This window comes from Rhyacophila brunnea, unplaced genomic scaffold (genome assembly GCF_057557595.1).
Source record: "Rhyacophila brunnea isolate RB1 unplaced genomic scaffold, BYU_Rbru_1.0 scaffold_18, whole genome shotgun sequence".
Lineage (NCBI taxonomy): Eukaryota > Metazoa > Arthropoda > Insecta > Trichoptera > Rhyacophilidae > Rhyacophila > Rhyacophila brunnea.
This window is the reverse complement of record NW_028232837.1, coordinates 30,952,106-30,976,088: the sequence shown is the minus strand read 5'-3', so window position 1 is coordinate 30,976,088 and position 23,983 is coordinate 30,952,106. Positions and strand designations below refer to the sequence as shown.

At 31.7% G+C, this 23,983-nt stretch overlaps 1 protein-coding gene across 1 annotated transcript; it reads right to left on the bottom strand.

The window, feature by feature from the left end:
* Nucleotides 1-10,171: 10,171 nt before the first annotated feature.
* On the bottom strand, nt 10,172-23,941 carry LOC147073424 (lysosomal proton-coupled steroid conjugate and bile acid symporter SLC46A3-like). The gene is made up of 9 exons (XM_085945303.1): nt 23,648-23,941; nt 21,576-21,780; nt 20,664-20,957; nt 18,967-19,119; nt 17,357-17,546; nt 14,664-14,762; nt 13,997-14,134; nt 12,406-12,489; nt 10,172-10,544 (listed from the first exon to the last, which is right to left on the bottom strand). Exons 1-9 carry the CDS (start codon nt 23,731-23,733, stop codon nt 10,237-10,239), a joined length of 1,557 nt encoding a protein of 518 aa, XP_085801429.1. The 5' UTR covers nt 23,734-23,941; the 3' UTR covers nt 10,172-10,236.
* Nucleotides 23,942-23,983: the final 42 nt, after the last annotated feature.

The following is a 23,983-nucleotide window of genomic DNA, read 5'->3' as shown; positions in this document are numbered from 1 at the left end:
ACTAAGTGTGATAGGTATATTATATATTTCTGAAATGCGTTACAACTTTGCTATCGAATCCATCTTCAACCATAACAACGACCTCTTCGTTAATAGTAGGGGCAATAAAACATCGCTCTTCTTTACTAAATTATATTTGCTAGAACATCATGGCTTTGACTGCTTTAAAACATATTACTGAATTATTATGTTAAATAAACATTGACTGCATACTTATATCATTTAAACATGTAGTGAGAATATTTTCAAATTGCTATATCATTATGTTTCGCAATCAATATAATAACCATTTTGTTCACTGGCATACACTGCCGGATAAAAATAATAGCTAATGAACAAATTAGTACATATTGTGAAATACATATAATATGTAAAAAACGTGTTATATCACCACAGAAATAATATGTATGCATAAAAAGCGATTTAAATATTATGCTTCTCCAGTGGCGGGTTTGGCGACGTGTTTTAACAACGTGACAGTTTTTGAGGCCCTCTACGATACCGTGTCCGGAAACTTGTACGTATGCAGTTCGATATTAAAGACCATCTAACCTCTTTGGGTCGTATAGTACTGACATAAAATTCATGTCTAAATAAAACACGGGTCTTGTCGGTTTACACTTTACAGGGAGCCAGCAGCAAACAAAATTTGAAAATAGCCAATATACTGGATTATTTTTTAGGTTAGGTTTTCATTTTTGAATTCATGAATTCTGCCAAAATCAGTTATGAAAATTGAATAAATGTTCATATTGAATCTAATAAAATTGGAGACCGTATAGTATACGGTTAACTCTTTCCGATAAGAAAGCTCACTGCGAACTATGCCACGGTGAAATGTTGTATGTACAATTTACATGTAACCTTACGATACAAAATACAATTCACGACTTTTAACCAAAAATAATAATTATTAAGAATGTACCTATCAGTTTGAGTGGTTACGTTATAGCCCCCTAGATGTTACTTGTATAATCATTATGTGAGAAATACACATTTTTTGTAATATTTTTTAATGATTGTGTGACTGATTTAAACCTCGTCAATTTAAAATTATCTGATGAATCGATTGCGTCATCTGTGTCGAAGAAAATCGCCACTGTGCTTCACTATTTTCTTATGAAAAGTTGGAAGAATCTTATTCTTTACATAAGCGATTTCCAAACTGGGAGGCGCGAAAAGTTTACCACAATTAATGTAGCCACAGGTTTACAGTTTGCAAATGCATATTTTATAAAACGGCCGCTAGTTATAAACTACATAAAAAACAGTCGTATAAAAGGTTGTTTGCAAACCTGTCTGAAAATATGGAGACTAATTTTATAATACCTTACTTCTATACTATTGTGAAGCGCGCTGGCTATCTCGTGAAAAATCATAATGTTGAAATTTGAGGCAAATTTGTTTAGGAACGATAATTTTGTTGTTACTTAAACTTGTCTATTTGGTTTGAATTTAAAAAAAGGCGCTGCTTTGTTCCGGGGCTATTAAATTTTTTAAATATGTGGTTGTGCGTTGTAATTTGATGTGATATCTAAATGATGATTGATATACTTAAATGATAACTCCCGTGTATAATTTAGGAAACCCTATATTAGAGCACCACACTGCCCTCAGCGATAGGTAAGTGGGGCCCGCCAAAGATCCTGGCCTGGGGGCCTGCTTCAGGATGTTGGGCCCATGATAGAATCCATCTGTCAATGAACGGTGATGAATTTGGATTGACTTCTATTGAAATTGATTGTGCTAATAAACAAGCACATTCATCTCATGAAAAATAAATTAATTTAAAAATGAATATAAGTAATAAAACCTTGTCTATTTAATGAAATAAAGGGGGGAGGCGCCAAAATTAGATTTTTTTAATGGGAGGCGTGGTAACATAAAGTTTGGAAACCACTGCCTTACATTATCTCCACAAACTCTGTGTATATTATAATGCTATTATTTTCATACAAATACATTGCTAAAGAAACAAAAGGTAATAAATTAGATACGTATTACCTTAATGCTTTGTCTGAAATACACATTTCAAACACTAAAGGTAAAATATACTTAAATAAAAATTAATATTTTGATATGGTGATAAAGAATCGTTTAAAAGTAATACTTAATTTACAAAGTTGACTATTGAATAGCATTCTATCAGTGGCGAAGGGTGGAGGTAGGCTGATAATATCCGACATAAATTGTTCTCGTTAAACTTTGTCAGTCTTACGTATGTCTTTTATTGAACTAAGACTACAATTTACAGATGGTGTTGGTTAGTTTTTAAAAAGCAATTAAACCCTACCTTACCTAACCATAAAAGTTTTGGTATGCTCATTGGATGATCCGACAAAATTGTGCACACTTTTTCATTCATACTTATTTGTTTTCATTGAATTATGAATACATATTACACATGGTGTTGGTTAATTTTTTAAGATTCATTAAGCCCCGCCTGGCGGATAAAATGACTGAACTGACTGAACAATAACGGATAAAAATATTATTATATCTATAAAATATCCAAAATTATGTATGATTTTATGGCATAATTTCAAATATTTAATAGTAAAATTTTTGGACTATTAGCTATTATGGCTTGGTTTTCACATGGTTTAAATGAATTTTAAAAACTAACCAATATCATCTGTAAATTGTAAAATTAGTTCAATGAAAATAAATACGTATGACTGACAAAGTTTAGTATGCACTATTTATGTCGGATATTAATAGCCTACCCCCACCCTTCGCCACTGCATTGTATAATGTTTGAAACTTTCATAGTTTTTTTTATCTGTATAAGAGATTTTTAGGTAGCTTCTTCTTCCGTCATTTTTTTCTCCTGTCGCTCTACTCGTAGCTGTGTCAAAAAAGGATCTGTTTAGCTGAGAGCAAACGTTGCTCAGAGTGAAAAAGTTTATAGTATACTGTGTCAATAGTGACAACCAGAAATGCTAGATTGGATATTGTATCTTGCTGAAAATCTTCAAAGCAATGCTGTTTTTAATCATCGAGCGCTCGAAATGGAAAAGTTTACGAACAGGAGTTATCAAAATTTATGTGTAGGTATTTTATAAAAATAGGTGTGTTAGATTTTTTATTATATGGCTCAATCTAGCTCAGAGGGTCAAAATATTTTTTCCAGAGAGATTCGGAAAGTTACACTTTTCATGAGAATTAAATTTATTTTAACAATTATTCCAATATTCTTAATTTCTGTATCTCTGAAAACCTTTGTTGCAGCAGAGATGAGCAACACTGGCAACAGGCGGAAAATATAAGAGTAGAAAACCATAGCAACCAAAATCAACAACCAGATACAAGACCGATCGCAATGATCACGAAACGAATTGATACTGTTAGTACTATTATATACAATCAAGTATTATAAAGACATCGGGCATTAGAAAGATTATTCTAAAATGGCGACTACAACGTGAGTAAAGTAATAAGAAACGATGTATAGACCGAACGTAGTATACCAATTACTAAAATTAACGAGTTACTCAAGGTTAGTAGAAGAAAAATAAAATGGCCAATCCTACCATGCCAGAAGTGAGTGCAGTATCACTAAAAATTCCACCTTTCTCGCTCAATAATGCAAAAAATTTGTTCTCGCGCATTGAGGCACAATTTAAGATCGCGCGGGTCACGGATGAGACCACTAAATTTTATGTAGTACTGGCACAACGCGACGAATAAATTTACGAGGTGGTTAGCGACCATAGCGACATTGCTGCAGACCCATCTGCGGTCCCCCGTACACTTTGTTCAAAAAGAGGTTGGTCGACCATTTCACCGAATCGGAACAGTTCAATTTATGGAAGATCATGCAGATGTAGTTGGGTAAACAAAAACCATCTTATCGAAGGCTACCGTAGGCGAGGACCAGGAAAGTCGGTTCATACAGAGTTTGTGGCTGCAAAAGCTCCCAGCAAACATACAAACTGTCCTGATAACCAGTGACGGGGAACCCATCGAGATGATGGCTGCCTTAATCAACCGTGTATGTGATGTTCTCAACCAGACGGAAGTTTGCGCAGTATAGAAGCAGGCGGAGCACAAGATTGCAGGCAGACCTGTCGAAGACCGATTTGACAGATTGAAACGGATGATGGAGAAGATGTTGCTCGGACGCGACCAGGACACCTGGTTAGCGCACATCTGAATATCAGGCGCCCAGCCGACACCAGCGATATCTGTTTGTTCCACGAAACATATGGAGCAGATGCTAAACAATGTTCGTTCAGGCTAGGAAACAACTGGGCTATGTACGCAGCCATTCGACACATCCGGCACCTATTGGAAGGACGTGCGTTCACGATTCTGACGAATAAACCGCTCACTTATGCCCTTGCACAGAAGGCCGAGAAACTATCTCAAATAATATAAGACATTGAGTATTAGTACGATTATTCTAAACCTTCATAAAAGTCAGTAGCTACCTGACAACTTCGTATATTCGATAATCTTCGCTCATCGTGATCATGGTTAGTACTACATTTCTATATAATATCTACTTAACTATGCCCTAAAATAATTAGCTAGCATTTGGCTAATTATTAATAATCAGTTATTTGCAAAAAATATTGCATACTATCTTGAAGATAGAGCCTTCTGAAGTGTTCCCATCTAAAACACCAAAGAGAATTATTCTATTTTGTCATCAACACGCGTTGCTATGGAAACCAACATGAACAACATTCTGATTTCAGTTTTTTTATAAAAAGTAGTGACGAATTTATGGATGCCAATTTATCAGGACCTTTTTTATACATACTATTTAAAACGATAAATATACAGGTAGGTATTCATATAATATATAATTATAAGTTTAAGGGGGGACATGCTCAGCGTACGTCAAAATGGAGCTTTTATGCTATGTTTAAAGCATGATCCTGGACATTCCTTAAACGTTGTGGATAATCCATTTACATAATTTTGAAGCCTTATTATCTTTTATACTTATTTTAAATATTTGATGACTGCATAAAGTATTTTTATTACATATAATAGTATTCTTTTAATTCGACATAAAACCATTAGTAAAATTTATGTCGACATTATTATAATGAAATATTTACAATAAAAAATTATATTCATAATCTCTGTGATCCCAAATTTGACAAGAATTAGGCATTTTATTATTCAAAAAATGGGCAAGATTTACACATTTAAAGATACTGATTATAAGCTATGTCTTAGATCATTCAAATGTAATAAGCATTCTACGAATAATGTTTGCTTTGTAATAATTATTGACCTAAGAATAAGGTAGTATTTTTTTTGAAATACACCATTTCTATTGGCATTTCCCAGTGGCTAAGCTACAACATACGGCCGTATCTATAAATTGACAAACGATAAATAAAGTAGGGAGTAAGATCATGTTAACGCGCGTGTTTGAAAATGTACCGTTTTAAAAAAAATCCTACCATAGTTAGTTGTACAACCCCAAAATGTCGATAGGCGAAGCGTGTTCCAATGAAACCACTATTACGAAATTTCATAAATTAAATTTTGATTAAACTTTTAAATTGTAATATTATTATTATGTGTTATTTTTGAGATTTAATTTTGTTTTTAAAAAAATCAACTTATAATATTGGCATAATATGATAGATCTGAAAACATCGTAAAATATTACGTTTATATTTCAATTTTAAAATTCTGTCTGTAATAAGTTACGTAATTCAGATTCAAACAGAGGTTATAATTAACGGTTTAAATAATTTTCATTATCTTTAAAAACATGTCATTGATTTCTTTTATAATACTTACGGATACTGATACAATAATTCCCTGTGAATGGCACATTTTCTTTCGATATAAATTTTTCATATGTTCATTTATAACAGGTGTAGATAATATTTCCAACTTTTCTTATTAACATATATAATCATTAAAATAACACTTTCATTACATACTGAATGTTTTAACGAAAAAAAAAGTTTCATTCGGGCTAGCAGAATATTGACAAATCAATTTTATTGTGTTTTATGTCTGAGTTCTTCCCTGTTAGAAAACTTTCAAGATTTACTTACAACTAACCAAATTGGTGGTTCTATTGGTATTTTTGCCATCACTTTCATACGTTTAGACTCTACGGAAGGTTTTATTCAACATGTTTGTTTATTTGACATGTACGATGTGTCGGTTCCAATTTATTAGAGGAAATTAAAAGGTAGAAATCAGTAAAAATGTATTATATATATTTCAGCTCTCATCACGCTGAAAGTGAAGAGGCGACGTTGGACCTGGCTCGGCCACGTGCTGCGGATGCCAGAAGAGAACTTCAACCTGGCTTGCCTGTTCTTCAAGCCGACCGGATTCCGGCGTACTGGAAGGCCGCTAAATACAATCTACAGAGTGTATACGGCGGAGCTACGGGATGCTGGTTTGACCTGGAACGAAGCAAGAAGACTGGCGAGCGACAGGGATTCTTGGTGGCGCCGCGTAGTGTCCATATGCTCAAGTTAAGGGGCGGATATGGCAAAAGAAGAAGAAGATATATATTTAAAAAAGAAAGTATAGTAAGTATTATAGTATGTTTCATTGGGTAAAAACCAACAGGCAAAACGCGGAGATTTGTGAGTGATGTAATACGAATCAAGTGGTTCGATGATATCTCGCGTGTTTTCTGATATTTAATTAGAAAACGACTTCACGTAAACTGATTAATTAAATAAGTATAAGGATGGTTAATAATTCTTCCCTATGAAAATCTCAATTAAATAATATTATATTACAAATTATTGAACGGACACGCTTTTTACATTTTACAACGTTTTTCTTAGGTCGTATTTTTATTTGTCCGGTGGTTCTTTGTCAGGTACAAATCTTGCAAATGATTTTTAACTAACTTCCCGACTAGCTAGACATTTGAAACTTTTAGAATATATCAGAACACGATGCCAATGCATTTTTTAATACTTTTAGCCATCTTTAAGTAAAATTGAATTCATTTTCAGTTAATTCTGTTTTGTATGAAAAGTTATTTCGACACCATTATTGATTGCTAGGGGTCTGGGGTCCTAGCAACTAAATTATAAATACTTATATACGTGCGTTACCATGGCAATCAATATGACATGTCAAAATGACATTTCAATATTATTTCGATCAAGTACAAATTTTTTTGATCGTTTACGCTAGTCAAGTCAAGTTTATATGATTCAACAGAAAATTTAAAAACGTTGTATGTAAAAAGTTCTTTTTATCTTGTATTTATTACGACTCAATTCCTACCTGTGATCGACCAAAGTTCATCCAGCGATCGCCGCGCAATTATATACTGCCATCTAGGTTTGATAATTGCAAATAATGAAACAAAAGTCAGCCATTATTCCAAAACAGTATGAATAAATTTAAATAGTATTTACATAGTAAATTATTACAATATACGATTCTCTAAATTGTAATTACTAGAGATTCAGCTAGATACCAAATTTTAAAAGACAATAAATGAAAAGATACAAAGTTTTAATATCATTTTTGAAGTATTTTAATTAATCAATATCTAAATAATATATACAATAAAAAAAATATTATACAACAACAAAATCAGTACAAAATAATATAATTTATATCAAAATTACCCTCATATAGCGCCATTGCAAAATGGGTAGGAATTAATCACACTTTGTAATAGTTAAAATTCACGATAACAAAAAATATTCAGATATTTAGAAGATAGTTTTCAGTCAATTAAAAATAATGAAATCATCTAAAATAGTGTGTAATAAAACCAAAACCATTGGGTCTATTCTATACTTATCGAACACTAAAGACAGTAATAAATAGTATCAAACTTAGGGTAGGTTTGTATCAAAATATTAGCACTTATTGTAACAATTATACGAAGCTGGTTTTTATTGTTGCAATAAGTGCGATATTTTAACAGCAGCAAGATAGGTGCTGTTAAATTATAGCACTTATTGCAACAATAAAAACCAGCTTCGTGTAATTGTTACAATAAGTGCTAATATTTTGATACAAACCTACCCTAAGTTTGATAATATATATCACTTTATCACTTTAGCGGTCGATAAGTATAGAATAGACCCACATAAGTCACTTATTGCTGTTCAAACTGCTTTCATTAAGGCGATACCTCCAGAGGCAAAATAAAAATAAAAAATATTAAAACTATGAATTAATCAAAGATCTTAAAGAGAAAACGACAATACATAGAAAACTTAATAAATTAATTTTAATAATAAATATGACCATAAACTATAATATGTATTTAACAATAAGATGGGATCCTTTGACAAATTCACATTTTGTAACATTTTTGTACAATAATTGTATGTTTATCTTTGACTTAAAATAAAATATATTTTTCTTTTTATTTTTTTCAGATACATATCTATTTATTATTGTAAATTATCAAAAGAATGTCTGAAATTGCAAGCTTCGTCTTTTTCCGCTAGGATAGCAAAAATCGTGTAAAACAGACACCTTTTCCACCGTAAACTTTTGTTAATGGATCGCCTGCATTATTATGCGCTAGTAAACCTAATAAAATTTTCTAAACTCTTTATTTAATTTATTAGGAAAATAATCAACCATCCCTTAGTAGGTAGGTATGTAATATTAGTAAAGTGTCAAAGTATTCATTAAAATATTTAAGCCGCAAGTGCAAAATATATTTTTATATTAATATAATTCATGTTAAAGTGTTGAGAGTAAATTAGTTACGATAATCTAATGACAATTTAAAACTATTCATTTATAAATTGATTATTGGTAACTGTCGTAAGCGCTTGGTGAAAACAGTCGTTGAATTGTGCGAATATATCGTCTTTCCGTTACAAAATGTGAATTTATTTTGTATTTGAGTAATTTGACTTGCTCTACTTACAGTTATTTTTTACAACGTTTTTATAAGCTCGTATTCTTGTCTGTCCGGTGGTTGTTTGTCCAGTACAAATCTTGCGATCAAATTTTAACTAACTTTCCGACTAGCTAGACATTTGAAACTTTTAGAATATAACAGAACACGATGCCAATGCATTTTTTAATACGTTTAGCCATCTTTAAGCAGAATTGAATTCATTTTCAGTTAATTCTGTTTTGTATGGAAAGTTATTTCAGAAAAATCCGTAAAAAGTAAAAGACTATTATTGGTTGCTAAGAGGGTGGTCCTAGCAACTAAATTATTAATATATACGTGCGTTACTATGGAAATCAAAACGGCATTTAAGTATTCTATATTTGTTTGTTTGTTTTTTATTTACTTCATATCAAGTACAAGTTTGAGCATATTGAGCATAATAATTCAACAGAAAATTTAAAAACGTTGTAGGTACTTATATAAAAAGTTCTTTTTATCTTGTAATTATTACTAATAATTATTAGTATTCGACCTGTTTCCATATGTCGGTATAAGTATGAGTATCGAGTACTAATCCCGTGTAAACAAGTCTTTAATCTTCTAAACTCCTCAAAGAGTTTACTCGGTTTGTACGAAAATTGTGAGATTAGAGATTTTTTTGCTCCAGTTTCAATTATGTTTAATATCCATTACATTAGAATAAAGTTTCATTCAACACTTTTAGTCTATATGAATTCATTATCCTCAAGTGGGTGAATTGCGTCATTAAAAATGTATATCATTACCAGACTTTTTGATAATTTTAAAGTTTGTATTCGGATATTATGCTGTGCTCGAATAAACTACAACTAAAAACTTGCCTATAATATTATGCGCCATAATCAATATTGCAGTAGTAGGAGTTTTATCAAGTATGAAAAATAGCCTACTACGCACTGTTACCCTTTATCAAAGCATTTTGATTAGTTTTCGACAATGTGACTATACTATCACACGTGTTAGTAGGCAAACATATATTTACCTTATTACTTTTCGCGTACATTTTTAAATGACCTTTCATGATTTTTGTAGGTATGTGTCAGCCAGGTAGAGTATACGCTACATAACTTTGCACTCCGGCTCTAGGATGAAAATGATACTTTTTTAGAATTATTATTACTGCATAATATTTTAATATAAGTAAATATCATTTGATATAATTTTATGCGAGGTAATCAGACAAAAAGGCGTATCAGTGTAGTAAAAAAAGTGCAAAAAAGTGCAAAGTTATAAAATGTATAGGTACTCTGAGATTCTTAAGATTTTACAAAATATTTTATGGGTTCCGTCAAAATAAAAAGTTGGAAATCGCTGCTCTTTTATTTTTTGTTTGTCGACTTACGTCATTTTTGGTATCTATTTTATTGTCATTAATGCGTATTATCACTTGTGACGGTATTGTTTTGGTTATTTCTACGTAAACAGGATTCGTTTTTATTTGGTTTTTGTTCTGGATTAAATGCATTGGATTTAAATGCTTTTTCTGTGACTTCAGTCTCGATTGGTTCCTTTTCAACAAGTGCATAGCAAATTATCTGTAAAATGCTTGCTGCGGCACTGACTAGCATAAAACTGCTCGGTAGCGTTGTAAGCGTCACATTATAAATGTAATTAGCCAGCGGTATTATCACGAAGGACGTACACTTTTCCAGAACTGCGGTGATGCAGTTTATCTTTCCTAAAAAAAAGGGAATAGATTTTTAATATTGAATTTATGTAATAATTTTAAAAACATTATTTGTTATCATACCATCAGCTTTATTCCGACTGAATAACAGTATACCACCGAATCGTTATATTTGGGTGGCTCACAATAATTATGGATCAAGTCTAATTTTCATAAAAATCGATTTTTTTTCTTTCTATGGCTAGATAAAACAGATTTAAATTAATTTAAGTTATTTTTTTTAAATTTAATTTAATTTAATTAAATATCACAATCGTAGCTCTTCAATTTTCCGCATAAATGGCAATACTAGTATTGATACGACATCAAATTGATTGTGAATCATGTCCATTTTGACAGTTCCTTCAGCAGTATAAAGAGGTGTTAGCTAACATTAATTTGTTAATAAAAGGTGTCCCAAAATTCAAGCAAAAAGTAATTTTGATAGAAAACACAGGTTTTTGATTAAAAATTATAATTTTTTTTATTGATTCATAAAGTATACAGTATAGGGTTTGTCGAAATTTGCCATGGCCGTTTTAATTACAATTACAATTTTATATTAAAAACCCGTGTTCTGTATCAAAATAATTACTCCTTGCCTGAAATATTGGACAGCTTAATTAATAAAGCCTGAATATACTTTATGTTTTCACTATTTCTTTAAATTTATCCATGTAGCTACTATCAAAATATGGTAAGTACCTATATACAGTGAAAACATTTCTGTATTTTACAAAAGGAGTTTTAACTTATGGTCCAAATATCTCAGGATACATTTTGATGGACTTGATCCATAATTATTGTGAACCACCCATTTATGAATCCGAGATACGTGTTTGAAATCGTATTTAACCTATAAAATGGCTTACAATTTATGGGTAGACACTAATAAAATGCTACGATGCCACGGTAAAATATAATAATTATCTTAAATGCTTTCTCTGCTTTGCTTCATTAGTGTGAAGTACGTATATTGTCATTGTTCATTGCAATTTAAAGATATTTTACGCGATGGTGATACGGACGATGATTTTTAAGATAGTGTAAGGTGACAACTATTTATAATTCGACTCGTGACTTTAGTATTGCAAGATATTAATTTTTAAAATCACCGCACTTAGCGATGGTGCCCATAGAACGCGTCGAGCGGGCGAAGTCGGCGTATGAAGTGTTTATTCATAACCATAATCACACGTCTCTCGCCGCGCATTACCCTTCACCTATGTAATAAGCGGCCCAAGCAGCACAAAATAATTATTATTACAGCGCCTCTCATAACAAAGCAATAAAAATATTATATTATTTCGGGGCTTGTAATTAATATTTACGACGACATTATTCAACCAGCGATAAACTGGACACGCAATAAAATTAAACAATGACTTCCCTGTTATTAAATAATTGCTTTTCGCCCGTCGATCGACGACGCCTCGAGCAGCGTAATTTTGGTAGCCGTGTTCAATGAATGGACTTCTTTGTATTTTCATTAAATCGTATCGCCGAGAAGCGAAAAACGGTGACTCATGCGGCAGGCGGGGCGCAAGGCATCGTCAAGTCCAGTGGGCGCTGGCGTATTTGATTACGTTGTATTTTTGATGATTTACGCGCCACTTGTAGAAATTTTGCGCGAGCGCCGCACTCGCTGCGTCAATGGGCTTTATGCCTTAAAGTTATAGTGGTTGGCCTCAACTTAATTATCTTGTCTTCCATGAACACTTTTAGCAAACAATATTTTGTGGTTTCATACCGCGACATAATTATTAACTCTTGGAACGTATCATTGCAATTTATTGCGATTTTTAATGATTTTAGAGTGTTAGGTTGGAATAGAGCTGCATGAATATTATATTGTTAAATGGGTAGTAGGTACCTTGTTCTGAAGCAACGATCTGTCTGTTCAATACTGGTCGCTCTGCTATCATCACCCCACTTTTGAGAATGCTGAGAATGGAAACTAAAAAATATATTAAAAAAATGTTTTTTTTTAATGTATCATTATAATATTGTATTGCATACATTACATATCACGCCAGCGAATAAGATGTTTTCATAAACACGCTTCACCGAATAACTTAACTGTCACCCGTTCAAAAATGATGTGTTTGGAGTCGAGTCGATGTCCTATTATTTATGTTATATATTATGTAGATTAATTTGACTTAAACTTATAACGCCGTCCCCTTTCATTTTAAGTTACAAATTGTTTGCCGATTCGTCCGCTACTTATTTATCATCATCATAATTTATGGCACTACAACCCTTGGCGGGTCTTGGTATCCTTCAAAAACTTCCTACATCCAGGACGATCCAGCGTCAACACTCTCCATTTGCTTTGACCGAGCATTCTGTGGCGCAGTCCAGCTATCTCAATTTCGACCGTCCAGGTATTCTCTTGCCCTCGGGGATTGTGCACATAGCCCGCCTTAATGGTATAACCTCCGGCATTCTATGCACGTGACTAGAGTTGGGTTTCGCGAATTTCCCGACGGGAATTCTCGAGAAATTTTCGAGATTTTCCATCCCGAATCTCGAGAATTAAAATTTTTAACATTTCAGGAAATCCCGGATCTCGAGAATCTTTTCTCGGGATTCGAGATTTCTTTATTATCAAATATTAATTGAAAAAACGATTTTCTAATATAAATATATATAAATATTTTCTAAACTAATAGGTTGAGCAAGTGGCTGACATCCATTTCTCGTAAAAACAAAATTTGTTAATACAAATCTCTACTCTGTGGAAGCCCATATTATGATCCTATTAGGATCGGACATGGTCGAAAAAAAACCCAACTTCGACTCAAAAAGAGCGCAATTTTTGCAAACGCAGCGATTCAGTCTGTGTTTTTTGAAATTCCATATTAATAAGTAATGTTTTTAATAATTTTTGTTTTCCCCCTTCTATTTTGTCTCTTCTTACATAAATAAAAAAAATCTTATTTTTTTGGAATTTGTCTGTTTTTACACTGATTTTATGATTTTTTAGGGTTTTTTTTTAAAAATTCCCCATATCTCGAGAATTCCCGAGAATTCTTTTCTGGAAATCCCGAATCTCGAGATTGAGATTTTCTCGAGAAATACCCAACTCTACACGTGACCAATCTAGCACAGTCTCTACATTTTCATACGCTACGCGATCTTTTCGCCCCTATAAAGTGTTTACAGCTCCTAATTATACCTTGACCTTCAAATGCCATTTTCGTGTACAATCCCAAAAATTCTTCTCAAAACTCTCCTCTCAAAAATATCCATATTTCTCTCATCCTGTTTGTTGAGGAGCCGCATGAGAGTTTCATATAATGTTGTTTTTGTTAAAGCAACTGCAGTGTCGGCGCTTGGATGGAGGAAGTTTTTTAAGGAGGCCAAGACCCGCAAAGAGCCATAAATGATGATGATTCTTGAACATAACTGATTCTGAAATGATTCGGATATTTTGGTCACATAACATTACGATTACTTACATGCAAAAATCATCCATGTTTGATAACTGAGCATGAAGGCGATTGCAGCAACTAATTGGGAAATCGCTCCAAGCATCCCAATAGCTTCGTCTCTCAATTTAAATTTATGTTTCAGAAGCTTTACTATCAGAATTGTACCTGAAAAAATGTTAAATAAACTTTTAATTATTATTCTTATTACTTTTTATACGTGTCTACGCATTTTTATAAATCTGTATGAAGGGAAGTACAATACTACCAGGAGAATCTAGCGACAGAATAAAAAGTGTTCAATTATCAGTACATGTTTAAAAATTTATAATATTAATTATGCGTGCATTCGTTGGCCAGTTTCCCCTTAATATTGCATATTATTATTAGGTAATATTTTTAATCTAAAATACAGCAAAAATATTTTTTAACAATTTATTGATGTAATGGATTACATAGTTGATTGAAAAACATCGATTTTTTTCTAAAAAATAAAATATAATTTGTATAATTTGATTTTTTTTATTATTGATTGAATATTATTTCAGTATGATCCCAAATCTGAAGTATTACACGAAATACTATCTCCTGACCGGTAGTTCCTCCTGATAGTTCATTAACTATGAGTGAGTATACTGTATTCTTCAATACCTTATTATTTTAACAACCCAAATAGGTACATAGTTATTTTTCTTACCGATTACGTGAATTATGCTTCTGTAAGCTAAAAGTATTCCGAATTCCATTTCAGTCCAATCAAATTGTTTTCTGAGATACATGTATGTGATTGGTAGTTCTGTTGAAAGATAAACATGAACCATAATTATTGATTATTAGTCAAATATATTTTACTTATAAATGATAAATTCAAAATGAGAACACGTATGCACAAGCGCTCAAAATGAAAAATGTTACGAACCGGAGAGCTCAATAATTTTCCGAAAATATTAACATAGTTATCAATTTTATGTATATTTTATAAAAATAATTGTTGGATTTTTATTGTTATATGACCTATCCAGCTCAGGTGGTCAAGTTATTTTTTCCTCAATACCGAGCGATTATTTTGGGTATTTCACGAACCAGAACGGCGCTCCGGTCAATTTCGAGCACTAGTGTGCACATATTCCAATAATATATAAATACATCTTCATCCTACAAACTGCTACTTAGACATTACTACATTATTATTTAAGCCAGTGTTTTCCAAACCGTGGTATATATATTCTTGGTGGTCAACAAGATAAATTTCGTAAAAATAAATTACTTATTAATGTTTCATGCATGTAATATTGACAACACTGCGTAAAGCGAACTATAGTGATTAAATTATGGTAGTGTAGTTGTATAATTTTGATAACAGTAAGGAGGTTTCAAAATCAATTTTCAGAAGAGAGAGGTTTGAAATCTGACTATAAAGGGAATATTTACAATTGGCTGGTAAAAACGTTTAAAATGTCTCATAATTTGCCGTCAAAAATGCATTTTGCCGGTAAAATATATCTGTCTAATGGGATACTGCCAAAAGTTGGTAAGTCTCAAAATCGTGTTATGGAGTACTTGCAATTTGAAGTTTTTTATATCCTCTAAAATCAGGCATGATGCTATTTTTTTGTGCTTTATGTGCATGTTCTATATATCGGATGATTTTGAATTTAGGTATATATAAATATTATTTATATACTGATATATAATCCGTTATCAACTCTAAATATCTAAATTATAGACTTACAAACTTTTGGCAGCAACCCCACGAATTGTAAGTTTGGGATCATTTATCAAGTTTCTTTAGATAATTAACCGGTTTGTTAATAAATGCATTTTTTAAACAAGCCTATTTCTGAACTATTTATTATTTATAGAAAATTTAACAAGCTTATAAACTATACGAGAATAGTTTAGAAACATAAAACATATAAAATTTCATTGCATAAATTACATAAATAACATTTTTTTAAATGGAACACAAGTGTTGATGAGTGTTCGAATGTGACCATCTGCATAAATATACGGCAATGTTTACGGCATCTCTCATTGCGGAACTCAACAATTATTGTCTCTGTTAATATTTATGAACACACAGTAGTTGCAATATATATTTTATTTAACTGACATATGTATACTTTCCGATAACGATAATTCATGAGAAAAAAATAATGATAGTAACAAGAAAAACGTGTCTAATTTCAGACACTGTCTATTTGATATTGATATTGACCGTTTCGATGTCATCAACATCATCCTAATAGACATAGGAGAGTAATTACGATGGCGGCAGTGATAGTTTAAGGTACGCAGAGGCTGGTTCCATGACGAATATGACAAAACAGAACAGTGACAAAACAGAACATGACAAAACAGAACATGATAAAACAGAAAATGACAAAACAGATCATGACAAAACAGAACAGTGACAAAACAGAACATGACAAAACAGAACATGATAAAACAGAACATGACAAAACAGAACAGTGACAAAACAGAACATGACAAAACAGAACATGACAAAACAGAACATGACAAAACAGAACATGACAAAACAGAACGGTGACAAAGAACATGACACAACAGAACAGTGACAAAATTGAACAGCCAGGGGGAAAATAAAACATTAATTGTTGTGGAATCTATTTATTAATTAAATACTTATAAAACTTAAGTTTATAAACGAAATATATATATAACTATTTAATAGTTTACAGTTTTTAAGTGAAATCATCAACTGTTTATTAGGTATATATACATTTTTTACACAACCGTTATTTTGAAGTATATAAAATTTTATAATGTAATCACTCCATGTTGGCCATTTGGCGTAAAAACTTCGATTTATCTGTTTGATTTTGATAATCATGCACGACTATTGCCACTCAATTACTAAGGGTATCATACTTTTCTTTATAACTTCAATGTGTCCTGTATAAGTATTGGCTAATAATAATCAATGGCAGGTCGGTAGGCAGGGTAATAATAATCAATGGCAAAAATGCATTATTTTCAAAACAATGGTTTTGTAAAAAAATATATATATACACCTCATAAACAGTTGATGATTTCACTTAAAAATTTAAAAAACTTAAAATATTAAATATTTTTTGTTTATAAACTTAAGTCTATAAGTATTTTATTAATAAATAGATTCCACAAAATGAATGTTTATATTTCCCCTCCGTTTTGTTTTGTCCGGTTACCGCAGAGGTTACATACTTGCAACCCTTGCAAATTGGCCCCATGCAATAATCCGTCATTTTATCATTAAAAATATAAAAATAGTGATGATTCTAGGATGTTTTTTTTTTTATTTTTTTGTTGACTTTAAAATAAATAGACTATAGAAAAAGAAAGTTTCTACAATCTATAGAAAGAAGAATAAGTCAAAAATATACTCACCTACCATAACAGCAGAATTTGAGCATGGTACTATTACCATAAGCAGAACCATTTTCCTCCTATTGCCTACCCTCTCTTTGAAAACACATTTCAGTGCCTGCAAAGGAAGGGTTAGGTCCAATATGTTTGGCACTTTTTCAGATATATTTATATCGTACACTTTCCATATAACATAGATCAATGAAGATACCTGAAATTTATTATAAACGCCTTTAGATCTCATATTACAAAATATATAGGCATGATTTTGAAATATATAATATATATTGTTTTAAACCTCTTGTATATTAATTATTAAAGGTATCGATTTTTATATAAATATCTATAACTATTAGGTATATGCAGTTTAATTAATTGATGTTATTATTCTCTTTTAATTCAGTACCAGTAGCTTATATATAATGCATCAGATAAAAAGTAGCTACAAAACTACTAAAAATATTCCTGGAATTAACGTCTACCTTTGTTTGAATATGTATTGTAATGCTTCAAATACATTATCATCACGTTATGTGCTGTCACGTGCTGTCATAGTAAGCTGCCGCTACGGGAAAATAGTATTTGATATAGTTTTTCTTGGTATTTAAATCTTATCAGGCTAATGTTCCCATCCCGTAGCCCATTTTGAACCTTTAAACGAACATTGTCAGTTAGCAAAATCTGTTGAAATCGCCAGAACAACAACAAGGTCACCTCACATGTACCACGCTACATCGGCAACCGAACGACTCAATGAACGATATTTATTATTTACTACATGCCTACACATTTTAGACTCATGTCAAAATCGCATTTTATTTGTTTTACTTTTTTTCTCTATGGATTTTCTATTAAATGATTATATAGGTATCTCTGGTGTTTACTTCTATTATATATGGTCTGCTAGTTGGGTTCTGTTCAAAATATTATCTATGTATGTAATATCGTAAGTAATTTTAACATACGCACACGACGCACGGCACTGTTAAAATTAATTGAAATTAGCATGAATAATGAATAATAATTCAAAATACTAATACGCTTGAGTTAGCACATTCCATCATTGAATTTATAGAGATAGTGATCATTCAAAATATTCTGCGGAGTGATGAAACCATAGACCAAATTCGTCGCCGTGCCAGCATGTAACAGCACGTGCCGTGATCACAATGTAATCGCAACATAATATGCAAAGACCGTAAAAATATAGGAGAAGATTAAAATACAACATCGTAGACATTCTGCGAATATATCCAATCTTATATTTCTATCAAAATTGATCATTTGCATGAATAGTCACGTCACACAACATGTACCTAATGCAATTATTAATCAGGTGCATAAAAATCTGATGCATATCCAATTACATAAAACAAATATTTGCCTTATCAGAACACGTAATATTTTTCTATCTGCATTTCAAGATAAAAACTGATCGAAAAATAAGATTAAAATACAATATTTTATATATTATAAAAAATATTCGTAACCCCAGTACGAATGAGAGAAAATCACATTTTAGCTATAAGTATATAAAAATATATAATATGTTTGGTTCAGTTTTTCGCTGTACTATAAAGCTTTTAAAATTGAAATAACTGCTGCGATATGTATTTTACATAGGTGCTTACCTCTAGTGCCAATGATATAGAAAAAAGTCCAACGAATCCGAGAGTTCTGTATATGACAGGGCCAAGAGCACTTCCAATGACCATACACGCAGTTATAGCTCCGGTGTTTGATCCCATTACAGTTGTGGCACATCGTCCAGTTTTATAGCATATCTGTAATTTAAAAAGCCAAATTAAATGTTCCTTGTTTTGATCTATAATATCAGAGGTAGGGAACCCACAGCTTTGTGTTCCAATACGTTTACCCTTTGAATAAATCAAAAATTTTGATAACTGAAATAATCCTCCCTTACTGACGGTTACAAACAAAATATTAATAATTCAAATGGCTCTTTATACACCCGCTATGCTCATTATTTCGTTTCTAATGCTACTTTGGAGGCGGCTTTCGTGGTGCAGTGCGTAAGGCCCTTTCCTTCCACCCGAGAGTTCCTGGGTTCGATTCCTGGTCAGGACAGGACACACAATATTTATGTGTTTTTCTCAAAGTCTGGGTGTTTGTGATTGTTCAAAATTACTAACAACCACCTTGTACGAAAAAACAAGGACATGGTTATTAATAATTCTAAAAAAATGCCAATTTGGAATTGTCACCCAAACGTTTACAACTATTAATAGCTTTTTATGATATCAATTTATATTTTATATACCTACTCGCGAAATTTTCATTTATACGATAAGAAAAATTAGGTTACATAGGTAATATAATAATGACATATTTCCCACTTTCAAGGTACCTGGGAGCATAACGTTTATTATTTCAGGACAATGTCAACAAATTTCATCATTTAATAGGTGGACTATTGAAATGCACTTTTTGTACAAAACGAGGAATGAGGTTATGTAGCTCAAAATTTGTGCATTTTTGTTTTGAATAATATGATCAGGAGAAATGGAAATGTAATTAGCTTTTAGAACGCATGTGAGCTGATGTGATCTACATTTACAATATAATGGAGACAACGATTTCCAGGATTCGAGTTTTCCTTCTCTTTTTTCCATTTCTGCTATTAATCATGGTCATTTTTTTGTAGCTGTCACCACCACGTAAAAGTTGAGGGCTCGTGAAATATATAAGTAAGATAGTCTCCATTTTTGAAAAACTTTGGCGTCAATGCAAATATCTTGTTTCTAAAATATGTATTATCAAAATATAAAATTATATTATGAGTACACAAAATATATTTATAAATATTTTTTTTAGAAATTATACATATTAGAAAGATATAAGACATTTTTTAATAACTCGAAAATGGGAACTGACGTCATTGTTTCTAAGCAAATCATTACTATATACATGGCTCTCGAGTAAGTTGCAGATTATTCTTATGCAGAATGAGGCTATGTATATGTATGTGATGTGACCCAACACATGCTTGCAGTTCTAATATAGCAACGTCTTTTTTTTCGTGATGTTTGTCTCTTGCATATTTTATGTATCTATCGTAATTGTTTTTAACTGTACCGATACTAGTAAAATCCCTTCAATGTGAAAAGCGGCGAACAATTGACGCGCGATAGTATTCGCTGCTTGCGAAATATGGGTTAAAGGTGGATGAATTGCGCTGAAGAATGCTGTAGCTGAATAGTAATTATTGGAATAGGTATATGTACATGTCAATGGAAAGAAAATATGGAGGAAGCTGTATGGTCCATTGGGATAATATATCGCCTATAAAATGTTTGTGTGAACTTACATCTCCCAAGTAACTGAACGCCGCCATCACGAGAAGTGTAAAATTCCCACCAATGGCCAACGGAATCACTTCTACGTATAACACCCAAATGGTGGGGACTCTAGGGAAGGCTTGTATTATGAGCAAGCCAAGACTAGTCACGATGGTTCCGAGAATTGGAAGTATGATAAGTGGTTTCCTTCTACCACTACTGTCGCTCCAAGGTCCAACAAAAACGAGGAGTGTACTCGTTATAATTCCTCCAATAAAACCACTCGTGATCGCCAATGATGAGACTATTTTTTGAGCCTCCGTCTGGAAATAAAAAAATATGTATTTTTTACACAAATATATACAATAATTGTCGGTCTTAATTAGATCATATGGGAATGGAGGTTATATTAACTGACCCATTGGAACCATTCTCCGGATCGAACAATCATTAATAAACTACGTGTAGTTTTTGACAGACACTGGAGCGAACTCTTACCCCCAGCTTCAAGAGCTGTAAGCTCTACATACCAATTTTGCCACCGTAAGGCACAAGGGCAAAGACAATAAATTAACTTATATAATCCTAATCATAATAATTGGTACAAGAATCTGAAAATGCTATCTCCATTTTATATATATAGATTAGTTTGTGACTTTACAATGTTACCAATTTAAAATTTGGTTTTTTGATCTGGGTTTCAAATATCAGACAAATTCCGGGTCTAAAGATCACGATGTTTCCAAGCTGACTAATATTTTAAATAAAATTATTTCTATAAACTTTGAAAGATGTATCTTTATCAGTTTGAACGAAGTTGATTCAACATGTTTACATTCAATTTTCTTTGACAAACAAGTACCCTTAGGTTTTACTTATAAAAGAATATTAATATTTCATTTCTTGGGATTTATTAAACACATTCCAAATATTTTTCTTACTTCTATTCCAGCTTTGACGGATCCCACTGAATTGAAACACATATCCTCGGAATATCCCAAATCCACCAGACAAGCCCTCTGCAGGAATAGATTCTTGAAAGCGATCAAACTCATGGAGAGAGAAATCGTCACGCCAATCCACATAGGTTCTAAAGTGATTTGTGACCATAATGATTTTTTTTCAACTTCTTTGATTTTATCACCACTGTAAAATAATACAATTTAGCTATCACTACCAATATATAGTTTTTTTTTAAATATTTAGTAGCTAGTTCAAACTGCATTTCTAATGTCATTCTCAAATTAATACGTTTAACGATGATATTTATAAAATGTAGTTAAACACCATAAGATTATATAAATAATACCATAAATAAGCGCCTGTAAATAAAATAAAAGACACGTTGTATTGTAACTAACACTGAAGAACAATATATAATATACTTAATCTTTAATACGTATTATATTATCAACCTATCCTATACAATTGTCAGTACTTTAATAATATTTACAAAGAATACTTTAGCCGATATATCATGGCCAAGCAATACATTAAAGAAAAACTCCAACCCCGGCTAATGGAAGGGGTATTATTTGATCATAAATCATGTATCACAGCAAAAAATACCCTGCAAAAACTGATACAGTTTAAATGGAAAATCATGAAGACACATCCACACTACTCTCCTTACTTGACACTATCAGATTATCATATTTTTTACAGTCTATGTATCCATATTAATGGGAAATAGTAAAGTTTAGTACCAAAGATTATATCCATAGGGAGCTTGGTTTATTATTCACTTAAAACCCGAAAGAATTCTATCGCCAAGGAATTTAAACTTGAAGGAAGATGGGAAGACATTTTTTATTATAATGTAAAATATAACGTAGATTAAATACAGCATACAATATAATGTATTCAGTGCAATAATGTGTGTTTTGAGGCTTTTCAAGTTAAGTACATATTTTCACTTAAGAATACGACATACTTACATTTAATTTCATTCAATAATCTCAGAATAAGTTAAATAAAAATAAGTTTATAATGTTAATATTAAATATGTAATTATAAATGCCTACATAGTAAATACGAGAGTATTAAAAAGTAAATAAGTGATTTAGCTATACATATAGGTTAACATTTTTTTTTTAAATTGTGTGTTAAGGTTCATATACATTTTTAGTCTATGGTTTCGTCATTACGCAGAATATTTTGAACGATCACTAACTCTATAAATTCAATGATGGAGAGTGCCAACTCTAATGTATTAATATTTTAACAGTTTATATGTGTGCGTACGCTAAAATTACTTGCGATATTGTATACATCGATAATATTTTGAACAGAAGCCATCCTGAAGACCATGATAAAAGACAATAAAAAACGCGATTTTGACTGTATAAAATGTGTAGGCATGTATAAAACGATGAAAAACGTTCAATTTAGTCATGCGGGTGTCGATGGAGCGCGGTACGCATGAGGTGGCCTCATTTTTATTCTGGTAATTTTTGCCAGATTTTGACAATGTTCGTTTAAAGGTTCAAAATGTGCTACGGGATGGGAGCATCAGTCTGATAACATTTTGAATATTTAAAAAAAAACGACATCACTTACACACTTTTCCAGTAGCTTATCTATTGTGACAGCACATAACGTGATTATAATATATTTGAACCTTTACACTCGCATATTCCAATATCTACGACATAAACTTAGGTAGGTAAACTATTCTGCAGGTATATTATTTTTCTTTAAAGAAAAGCTGATAATTACTATGACATTGTAAAATAAAATATTTTGGTATTGACTAATTCTTTCACCATAAAAAATACGACTTATAATACGGATTTGAATATTACCTTTATAATTTTTGATATTACAAACGTACAATCAATTAAATAAGTTTCACCAGTGAATTTCTATTTTGTGATAATTTGTATAAGTAAACAAAAAAAATCTTTTCTAAAATTCATTTTTTTGTTTAAAAATAATTATGTTGTTTGCACAGTTGGAAGAAGTAAATAAAATATATATTACTATGTACTTTTAAGACAGGAAAGTCACTAACCTGTCAAATACGTGCAGTTGTTTTACCTCCTCCTCTGTACACTTTTCACCCATTTTGTCAAGAATGACGTCCCCGTTTGCACTCATTGTTTTGCGTCTGGTCGCCACGGTTTTATCAATGAATGTGTGTGTATTTCAACAGATCTTATTTTTTTAATTTATCTTATCCAAAGGCATCATCTTAACAATAACAATAATTATTAGAATAAAACCAGCTTGTTATGCAAATATAAATAAATAATAATATAAAACCCGAGGCCACGTGTTTATCCATCACTAATATTGACTGAAGAGTGGCGACTCAGTATAATTTCACGCATATTGTTACCATAAAGGT